Source organism: Nycticebus coucang, chromosome 22 (assembly GCF_027406575.1).
Source record: "Nycticebus coucang isolate mNycCou1 chromosome 22, mNycCou1.pri, whole genome shotgun sequence".
NCBI classification, from domain to species: Eukaryota; Metazoa; Chordata; class Mammalia; order Primates; family Lorisidae; genus Nycticebus; species Nycticebus coucang.
The window spans coordinates 25278233-25289165 of NC_069801.1; the positions used below are offsets into that span (position 1 = coordinate 25278233).

The window sequence follows — 10933 nt, forward strand, 5'->3', positions numbered from 1 at the left end:
AGGCTCTCTGCATGATGGCTGTGGCTATTTGGCCCCCTACGCAGTACTGTGAGCTGTGTCACTATCCTGCGCACCATGCCCAGGCCTGGTGCCCAAAGACTAACTAGTCCAAAGTATTTATGCTGACACCTCCTCAACTGAGCCCCTTGTGCCAGTGCAGAGGGGAGGCTCACCTCATTGGCTGCTGACTCCCGATGGGCCTAGGAAGAGAGGGGGCATGGGAATAGGCAGGGAGCTTGAGGGATTGGGCACTACTTCCAACCAGCAAGAGTGGGCACTGTACAGAGTGCCAGGCCCTGTGCCTGTCTCACTCCTTCTGTCTGTCCTTCTCAGAGCTGGCCCCTACACATCCTAAACTCTCTCCAGGAGTAGGGGCAGGCAGGAAGGGGGTGGGAGTAGAGTGCCTTATCCAAGAGGGTTGCCGAGGGCATAGATGGGCCCTCCCCTACCTCCACATCTACCTTTGCTCCTCTCTCTGTCTTCTGGCTGATTCTTCCTGTCAGTTGGGTATCCACCTGAGGAAATATAACATAGGAGAACCATTGAGGAGGGGGAAATTCTGGGACCCATGCTGGAAAAAGAAACTCAGGCTGGGAGGATGGACCCCAGTACCTTTTTGCCTGGCATCTCGCATCTCTCAGACTATCAAGGGACTACTCAGCCCCTGAGGCCATAACCACAGCCCCCCTTTCTTCCCCCACCCATGTGATGTCGGAGAAAACAGAGCAGTGAATGAATGGTGTCCTGTGTTCCTGCAGCCGAAGGCTGGGCACAATGCCCGTGGGCAGGGAGGCTGCCTAGCCAGGGGGTGGGGCTGAGGGAGGAACTCGGCTTCCTTGCCACCTCCAAAGAGCCTAGGAGTGGGCAGGGCAGCTGGCCATGGTGCTGGGCAAAGAACCAATCCAGGCTGGTGCTGGGCCCAAGAAAGTGAGCCAGCCCTGGGGGAAGGGGTGCAACCTGGCCTTCAACCCCAGGTATCTCTGTCCTAGAGAAAGTGCCTGTGGGGGTCAATTCCATCTTGCCTTCATCAGAAGGGCTTGGGTGGCATCAGTGAGGGTCTGGGCAGTGCCAGAACAGGAAGTGCACAGTTCTCAATGCCAATAGGTACAAGCACAGGTCACCCAGTGGGCTGTCTCTCTGCCTCCCTGAATCCCATAGGGGCTTCCAGTGGACTTCCTACTCTGGGCACATGGCCAGCTGACCTTGGTGGCAGATCTAGGTCAGTTTAGGGGAGGGGTAGCTCACTTGTTCCCGTCTGTGCCCATGTCTGCCTGTCCTGCTCACCCACCTTGCTGTTTTGAGGCTCCTCCAGGCAGAAGCAGCGAGTGTAGACCTTGCCCTCAGTTTGTGGATTAATCTCGATAAGCTCATTGTTCTGGGTGTCTCGGCGGGCCTTGGAGGTCTCTGGGGGACACTGCTCGAAGTGGGGGAAGGGCTGGGATCAGTACAGAGGCAGATTCATGCTGAGACCTCCAGCCATCCCCTTCTGGGTTCCCATCTCCAGCACACTGTGTCCTGAGGCAGTGCCCCAACCTTCACGGGCTGTGCCAGGCGCGGGCCACTCACCCCTCCTGGTAAAATCTCACAACAGCCCTCTTCCAGCACGAGCTCCGGGTCACAATAGATATGTGCCTGCTGGAGGTCAAACTGCAGGGGACATATAGTTAGTTTCACTTCATTTTATCAAACAATTCTGTGTCCCGGCCCCCAGTGAGGCACAGACATGCCCCAGGCTTTGACCTCAGGGTGTTTCCAGTCTGCCCTGAGAGACATCAAAAATACTGCTGTCACCAAAAACAGAACAAAACTTCACGTGAAGGAGAGTGGGAGAGGCAGCCCAGAGGAACAAGGGAGGAGGAGGTTCTGTTCACACTGGGCTTTGAAGTGCCAGTAGATATCAACAGATGTGTTTGCAGGGAAGGCATTGCAGGAGGAGGTAACCACATAGGCAAAGGCATGGAGGCCTGAAAGAGCTAGGTGAGCTGGATGGCTAGGGAATGACCAGAGTCAAGCTGCACAGACAGATGTAAAGGAAGACAATGCTGCCCCCCACTTAGAAGGCCCAGATTGTGAGGGGCCTCGAAAGCCAAGTCTTTTTAGGCTACATCTGGAGAGCAGTGGGGAACCATGGGGAGGATTCTGAGCAAGGGAAGGATCTAGTCAGTTACAGACTCTGGGAACTCACTCAGCCTCCTAGAAGGTAGAAGCAGAGATCAGGGCCTGACCTAGCACTCACCGAGACGGGCTTGCCCTGCTCAGCATCTAAACCCAGAAATACGTGGCCCACAGGCTTGGTGGGTTGCCGGGGCCCCAGAGGCTGGGAGGAGGCTGAGATGCAGTCCACGTGCACAGAGGCCACGCGTCCAGCCACACTCAGCATGAGTTTGTGCCAACGCAGGTCAAAGAGCTGGGGCACTGGGAAGATGCAGGACACGAAGTCGCCATCCTGGCCCTGGGCTCGGAGCTCCAGGCTCTGCTCTTGGCTGTTGACTTCCAGGGAAATCTGTGTGGAATTGGGAAAGGGACAGGACAGATTCAGAGATCCAGAGCTGCAGCATGACAAAGCCAAGGGCCCTCAAGCTCATTTTGCAAGAGGGGAAACTGAGGCCCAGAAAGGGAAGAAAGCTGGCTAGAGTCAAGGAGCAGTAAGTACATCCCAACAGAATGACACAGGTGCTGGTGGGCTGGGGTCGCCTTGAAAATAGGCGCTGGATGGAGCAAGATGACCCTAGAAACCACAAGCTGGGACAGAAGGCAGGCGGGATTGGTACTACCCGATGCCCCAAGAATAAGTGTCAGGGGGTCACCTGTGGATACCCACTGCCATCAGTCACTTGAAACAGATACCACGTATTTTGGTAGGTGTGTTTCTTCAGCAGCAGTGTCAGCACCAGGGCAAACTCCTCTGGGAGGCCCCGGGGGAACACTCGTCTGGAAATAGAACAGGGAGGATGCCCTGAGGTTCAGGGGAGGATCCAACTGCTGTCCACCCTGGGCTCACAGGTGGAGACACACAGAGGCACACATACCAAGTGTATACACCCTCACTCCTCCTCCGCACTTTACTGAGTGCCTTCAAGGTGCCTGCTGTGGGTCTGGTTGCAGCAAGTAACAGGGGTGTAAGTGAAGAAAGTGAAGAAAAGGAAGCTGCCCTCATGCAGCCTCCAAGACTGATGGGGGTGGGAGGACAGAGACCAAGAACGACTATTTCACTGTTACATTGCAATTCTGGTAAGTGCTTCCAAGGAATCCAGGATGCCCTGGGGTGAATACCTGGGCCTGGGGTGAAAGGAGAGATACAATGAGAAAGATTGAAAAGGTTCAGAATGATAAGGCAGAAAGGAATATTTGTGGAGTTGAGGTCAGAGAGGTAAGCAGGGGCCAGACCACCCAGGGACTTGTTTGGACTTTACGCATATGGGTGCATACACACATGTGCTCACACGTGCACACACACACATACACCACTCCTGCTGGTTTCCTGCCCATATCCTATGTCCTCACAGTGCCCACAGGGTGCAGACCTGTTCCCACCCTCTGCTAGCTGGAGACAGAGGAGGGTCAGAAGGGCCTTGCAGGCAGCCCCTTTCAGCCCACCCTGCAAGCCCTGGTGGGATGAGGGGCCCCTGGCCTGAGGCCCCACACCCATAGCTCCCAGTGGGTGTGGCTGAGGTCAGTATTGATTCCTGGTGGTCATGCTAATGCCTTTACCTTGTGGGCTGGGTCAATGGGGCCGCCCCCAGCCGCAGGATGAGCGGCCCTTTAGGGTTGCGGATCTTCTTGATGGCAGATATCTTCATGAGGCTGAGTCGGCGGATGAGATTGAAGCCTTTGGGGGAGATACCAGGTGAAGAGCTCAGCTGGGCAGATGAGGAGGGATAGACCACTCCTCAGAAAAGGGTAGAGGGAGACAGTGAGATGAGATGGGTACTCACCAGTCACGTTGGCTGATAAGCTGCTGCTGTGTTCCAACTTGAGACCCTCCTGGTGAGAAGGTGGGCACTGCTCACCTAGAAAAGAATTAGCAGTGGGGCATTAGATGGACTCAAGCTGAGGCAGCTGCACAGCAGGGTTCCTGGGAAGGAGCAAGTTTATCATCCTTAGTCTGCCTTGAGTCTGCTTTCACCACTTGCCTTCTGCTCCTGGCTACCCAGGGAGCCAAGAAGACACCTAACATAGAGTTGGGAAGACTGAGGCCCAGAGACTAAAACCTGGCTCAAAGCCACTAAGTAAGTCAATAGCAGATAGGACCAGAACTCCAGGAATCCAAATCTCCCAACACTCCAAGTCAGGGGCCAGGCCAGCAAGGGACAGAATAAAAGAAACTCTTGTGCACCCCTAGAACACAGATGGAGTGAGGAACTGTGAATATGCATGTGCCCCTACCCCACAAAATATATACCCAGGCAGGGGGCAGAGTAGCACTTCATGGGTAAGGAAATGGCAGGTTCATGCACACTGTGTTATGTACGATATATATGCACATCTGTGGGAGCTATGGATGCCTGTGCTACCGGGGATGGTAGGTAAAGCTGGTACATGTGCTCTCAGCAATGGGTGGAGTTCCACTTCCAGCATCCAAAGCAGACAAGCAGGCTAGACACAAGTTTGAGCCTACAGAATGACTTTTTACCTGAATAACTGAAATGTTGAGAAGAGACTGAGGGGACCTCAGCACCAGGCAGGGTATGTTAAGGGGGTCAGGGCTCTTAGAGAAGGGGATAACTTAATTCAGGCCTCTGAAGTCCTGAAGGGATAGGTGGGCAGTCATGGGCCTCACTCTCCCTGGGGCTGACTGAGCAAAAGTGTTAGGGGAGGTACCACAATAGGAAAGACAGAGGCCAAGATCAAAAAGACCTTCCCATCAATGCAGAGGGAGGACAAGACAGTGAAGACAGCTCCTAGAAGCTGGCACTGGACTCCCTGGCTAGTCTTGCCGGAAGAAGGAATCCTCATCCTTGGGTGCAGTGACCCTCTTGGAGTCTCCCTCCCCCAGGTCTGGCTAAAAAGACCATCACTGTCTTGAGCATCACAGCAGCAATGGGTGACTCACCCCTTGGCAATGAGCCCAGATTCCTTACAGATGTTGAAATTCTCTGCCCCATCCCCCTAGGGGACCTAGTGAGGGAGAGGAGAAGCTCACGCACACTCATGAAGAAACACGTATGAACACACGTACATGCAGCACATACAACCGGCAGGTGGTCACACTCACCCCAGTGCACAACCTCACTTGCTTCAGCACCTTGGTTTTCCTGCCTCCTTTAGCTGGATTTGGGGTCTGGGAGCTCTGTTCCTGCTTGGCTAGGCTGCCGGGCTACCGAGCCCAGAGGGCACCCAGAAGGACTGGGCAAGTTGCCCGGTTAGCTTCCCCTGGCTTTGGGCCCTGGAAAGCTGCACCCTCTGTCTCATCCAGAGTCTGGGCCTCAGGGCGGGCCCTTTATTGGAGATCTCCAGGGCCAGCCCTGGAGAAGGAAGAGCACGTGAGCTAGAGGATGGACTCTCCACTGTGCAAAGGATCAGAGGGGCTCGGGCTGCTCTGGGGATCCAGCATAGTTCTGCAAGGAGAGATCACTGCTTGCTCCCCTCACCCCAATGGCCGTACCAGCAATGTGAGCATAAAATAGGTTTGTGTGTTGGGGAAGGGGTAACACAGAGACATAGGAATTCGTGCAAAGGTACAGTGCAACTCTGAAATGCAACCATAGAAATACTCAGAAACGTAAACACATGCAGAAGCCCACACACCCCCTCTAGCTCACCTCGCACAGGCATGAGTGTGCAGACATCTCAGGGCACCCTGAGCCCAGGCCCTAGACTCTCCTCTAAATGCCCAATACGACTGTACATACATGCCCATGTGTGCAAGGACCCCAGCACACCAGGGAGCCGGCTGCAGGCCTGTGGCAATCTGACCCTCCTGTGTCATCTCACCTGTATTTGCCCCATGGCTGAAGGTAGCCCAGAGACCAAGCAGCCACAGGCCAGGAGCCCAAGATACCCACATCCTGATCCAAAGAGGTCAGCTACAGCCACAGCACCTGAAAACCACAGAGACCAGGAAGGTGGATTCCTGAATTCAATAGCACACCCCCACCCCCACACATGAGCCAGTAGTAGCCAGCCCTTGGGGCCCAGGCATTGGTATTGGGGTGGCAAGAAGCCTGGTCAGGCATCAGTCCCTCTCAGGGGCCCAACCACAGGCTTTGGGCTAGGATTTGGGCAGGGATGATATTCAAAATATTCAACCACTGGTATGGCATGGACACCACCAGGCAAAGCAGAATGCTGGTGGGAGCACTGAAGCAGGTTCTAGGCAGCATCTGGCTGTGCCAGTGGATAGTTGCTGGATAGGGAAGAGGTCTAGAAGGTCCTAGAAGGCCAGGGGAATTGAGATGGTGAAGGGACTTCAGGCAGAGGCTATTCATCAAGACACAGAGTGTTTTCTGTGGGTTTTGCATTATACTGGTATATATGAGTACAAGCCTGGTACCCAGCTAGCTGCACCCAGCTGACAGCTGAGCTGAGTCTCCTGGCAGGTATCACAGGGTTGTGAATGGGTCAAGGAAGTTTCCCCCACAGGTACTGTGGGCAGGAGAGCAAGTCACCAGGGCTCTGGACCTCGTTGTCAAGCTCCCTACTGATGGATGCTCGTCTTTAAGTTTTATTAAACCCTGATGGATGGCCTCAGATAAATCGATGCAGGCTCAGCAAGCGGCCAGCAGGGCCATATATCATCTGGTCTCCCCCAGGACAGGCAGCTCAGACACACTAATACAGAGCCATGTGTGTCAGTATAGCATAATCAGATGCACAGATATGCATACGTACAGACACATATGTGGTACCAGCATGCATACGAACCTATCTGCACACAGGCATGCTCACAGAAACACCAGCTTACCCACAGACACACATGTACACGGCCAGCCTATGACCACCCCTCCAAGCAGGCCTTCCTGGTGGGAAGTTCTTTAAGCAAGTCTGACCTCATTCCTTCCGACTCTAACAGAATCCTATCTCCCCCCCAGTCACAGATGGGGAATGGGAATGGAAAGGACCCCTCACCCCAATATATTTGGAGATATTGGACTCTAGCTCCTTCGTCCTTGGGACAGAACTGTGCCCCACCCTCTTCACCATTCTAGTGGTGCACAAATCCCACCTCTCACCCTACCCTGGCCTTTCCTCCTGCCGGCCAGTGGAAGGGCTGCCAACTGTGGGCAGCATGTGGGTACATGTGCAGGCGTGAACATGGATGTACTCATGTCCCCTTCCAGCTCCCAATCTCTGGCTCCACTCCCCAGTCCCCAGCCAGAGTAGAGAGAGAGAAGCTTCCAAGGAGATGTCCCACCCCAACAAAGAGTCATAGATTTAGGGGCAAGAAAAGTCAGAACCAGGATGGAGTTTAGAGCTTATCCTGCTGTAGAGAAAGTGCCTGCAACTCAGAGAGGGGATGCCACTTGCCCCAGATCACACAGCAAGTCAAGGGGCAGAAAGGGCCCATCAGTCCAGAACCCTGAGGCGGCCGCTGCATCTCCACTTACCGGTAGTCTGGGATCCACTCAACTCACTGAGCAATCCAGAAAGCCCCCAGCAGCCATCCAGGAGAAGCAGGACCAAGGTTCCTCAGGCCCTCTGGGGGTCCTCCATCTCTCCCTGCTGGCCACTAGCCCCCTGCTTCCTGGCTCTCGAACTCTCCCGGCTGAGCGCTGCCCCGCGCACGCCTGCCGGGACTGCCGGCCGCTCCGGGTGGGGGAAGAGGGGCGGTTCCAGGGGGCTGGGGGCCTGCCAGAGCGGCTAATGGAACACAGCTGGACCAGCCGCCAGGCAGGGGAGGAGGAGGGCCGGGAGGGGGCTCTGGCCGCAGAGGCGGCCGACTACGGGGCGTACCGCCCCGCCCCGCCCCTGGCCCAGCTCCCAGGCCCGCCCCTCCCACCTCCCCGCCAGGTGAGCGAACTGGGACTGGGCGGGACCCTGCGTGCCCGGAGCTGCCCTGGAAGGGGGTTTCTGCGGGCCCTTTAAGAGACAGGCCTGGAGTTTGAAGTGCCCCCCCCAGCCCATTTCCCTGGCTGGGCCCCCAGAAGTCTGCGGGGGAGGAGGAATAGAGACCCTTCTCCCAAGCTCCGTGGCACCCATGACGTGGCTGATGCCCAAGCCTTAGTGGTCGGCTTTTTCCAGTTTTCCGGTTCCTAGGCCTGACATTCCCCGTCAGTCTGTCCCTAGGTCTGTCTGCACTGGAGGTGGGGGGGATGGGAACGGGTGAGTGGGAGTGGAGGGCTGCTAAATTAACCCCAGATAAATAGGACCCAGGGAGCCCTCTTGTTTCTCCTCCTTACTCCATGGGGTTAGAAAGCCTCAAATCCCAGGCCCCTGCTCTAGCTTTGTGGCTTTGAATTTACTAAGTAACCATAGCTCCATTTTCTCATCTGTAAGATGGGGTCGTGATAGGATATACATGCCTATACATACATTTACATGCCTCAGAGCCCTGTGTTGAGAGCAGGAAATGAGTTAAAATCTGTAAAAGTGCTTAGCACTGGTCTGGCACTCAGGAGGAGCTCTGTAAGCATTTGCTGCTATTATCTCATGATTGTGATCCGTGACGGGCTGGTTTTCAAGCCATTATCCCAGTGATGGAGAGGGGAATGTTTTATATTCAGGGTCCAAGGAAGCAAAAAGAATGGAGGCTGGATGAAAGATTGGAGTTCTGAGGAAGAAAAAGCAGCTTAATGGTTCCAGTTCTGTCCAGAAGCAGGGGGGTTAATCAAGGTGACTCTCAACCCACGGTCTCTCCCTGGAGGCCACAAACAAATTTCTTGCCACCAAGGCTGAGAATCTACAGAGAAAGAGGCCCTTGAGATGTAAGAGTTAAAGTGGGAGCAACTGAAGGACCTTGAGGTTGAAGCCACGTGTAGTATCCCTGTGCCTTGTCTAACCCAGGCATGGGGGCATGGAGGGAGGGCCACCTGGGATTTCCCGCCTCCAGCTCGAGCTGCTGAGTCAGTGGAAACTCCAACCATGCCACAGAGGCGCCCCACTGTGGTCCCTGTGAGGAGCTGGGCCCAGATGTGGTGGTGGCAGTGGTGGTGAGGCCTGGGAAGCGCTGAGCTCAGCAGGCAGGAAGTGGAGGGGTGGGGCTTTCTGAGAGCTCTGGCCTGGGGGCGGTGGGGGGTGCAGCACGCCTGGCCTGCCCACAGGGCAGTGGTGGGAAAAGTAGGAAACACATATAGGTCAGGCCTGTTCTAAGAACTTCGCATACACTAACTAAACTCCTTTCATCTTTACAACAACCCTAAGAGACAGGATTCTATTCCTATTCCCATCTTACAGATGGGGAAACCTGGAACATATGAACAACACAGCTTGCCTAGGATCACACAGCCAGTCAATGGTAGAGCAGGGATTACATCCAGCTGGCCTGGGCTCCCAGCACATGCTCCTAACCACTGTGCCATCCTGCCAACTCACACCCTTCCCCAGGCAAGGGGGATGTCAGGGATGGAGGAACCTAAGAATGCGGGTGTCCAGATGCCTTCCCATAGCACCTAAGGGTGCTCACAGAGCAGCCAACCCTGGATACACTGTCATAAACACAGTCTAGAAATGTGCTCACAGCCCTTCTTCCTCTGCCACGTATGTGCACACATCCAGAAACATGCAGTCAGGTAGGTTCTCTCACGACACTTGGGTATGCAGATAGCACGTGCATATGCACTCATGTTCACACAGAAACACACTGACCCTAGAAACATTTACACACAGATGGTTGTACACACATGATTCACCTCCACATAAACAAGTACATGAAGATACATGTATGATCCCAGATGACCCCATAGAAATAAATCCCCAGACATATCCAAACACAGACTTGTGCGTAATTTTCAGAATGCATGCATACAGCATTGCATGTATTTGAACATGCACATGCAGACACATGCATGTACAGACTTGAGCCCACAGGCACACACAGAAACATAGCCATGTACCCACAGGCATAATTACTCCCTATGCAAGCAGAGAAACCTACAGACCTGTGGCACATACATGTGTGCACATAGACATGGGCAGCCACACAGAGTTGGTTCCTAGAGAAATACCCACTCAGACATGAACGCACCGACACACGTACACATCTACAACATGCAGCTATTCACAAGCATTAAGCCCTGCATGCCAGCAAGCTGGGTATCCCGTGGGGCTGGGCTCAGTGCCCTCACCCCAGATGGCATCACCACGAGGTAATCAATGCTGCTAATCGCCACCAGCTGCCCTGGAGCCTGCCTGCCACTGTCGGGTGGGGCTAGCAAGGCTGCCTAGGGGAGGATACCCAGATGTTGACTGTGCCTAAGGGCCCCCCACTGCCCCAGCTGAACACTAGGGAATCCCCATTTGGCAAGAGTGGCCCCTGGGGTTAGGGGAAGGTGAAGAGCCAACACAGGGCCTGGTCCCAGGATAGGCCCAGAAGCCCCTGGGCATCCAAGAAGAGGTGGTCTGAATGTGTTAGGGTTGCCTAATAGACAAGAACCGCCACATGCACATGTACACACAGGTGTGTGTGCACACACCTGGACATGATTAATTGCTCTTCACAGATCTGCTCCTCCCTGTCATCCTTACCCTGGTAAATACTTCTATAATTCATTCAGATTCTCAGCCAAAAACCTAAGCTTGGCTGATTCCTTTCCCCCACCACCTCCATCTCATCTTGTCAATTCTACCCTCCAAATACAGCCCACATCCATTCACTTCTCTCCACCTGCACTGCCACCACCCTCATCCAAGCCACCATCATCTTTTGCCTGAACTGTTCCAAGAGCCTCCCCAGCTGATCTGTCTGCTGGCTAGGGGTCCACTACCCGTCACTTCCCACCTGACTGCCAGTAAGACCTTTCCATACCTGTATTAGTTGGTTTCACTCTCTTGCTTC

General features: G+C 54.5%; 1 protein-coding gene across 11 annotated transcripts in view; it reads right to left on the minus strand.

Annotated features, from left to right (window-relative positions):
* COL16A1 (collagen type XVI alpha 1 chain) overlaps positions 1-7872 on the minus strand; it is a 51510-nt gene extending 43638 nt beyond the window's left edge. For 4 of the 11 annotated variants that reach the window (XM_053576740.1, XM_053576737.1, XM_053576741.1 and 1 more), the window contains exons 1-10: positions 7548-7872; positions 5935-6041; positions 3936-4010; positions 3712-3829; positions 2808-2931; positions 2237-2503; positions 1567-1647; positions 1289-1414; positions 450-515; positions 174-200 (exon numbers count right to left, since the gene is read on the minus strand). In XM_053576740.1, the coding sequence (XP_053432715.1) occupies positions 174-200; positions 450-515; positions 1289-1414; positions 1567-1647; positions 2237-2503; positions 2808-2931; positions 3712-3829; positions 3936-4010; positions 5935-6007 (957 nt within the window). In that variant the 5' untranslated portion in view covers positions 6008-6041; positions 7548-7872. Of the gene's footprint in view, positions 1-173; positions 201-449; positions 516-1288; positions 1415-1566; positions 1648-2236; positions 2504-2807; positions 2932-3029; positions 3280-3711; positions 3830-3935; positions 4011-5934; positions 6042-7547 lie in introns of those variants that run through there. The other 7 variants (XM_053576746.1, XM_053576736.1, XM_053576739.1 and 4 more) reach the window with 6 other exon arrangements.
* Positions 7873-10933: the final 3061 nt, after the last annotated feature.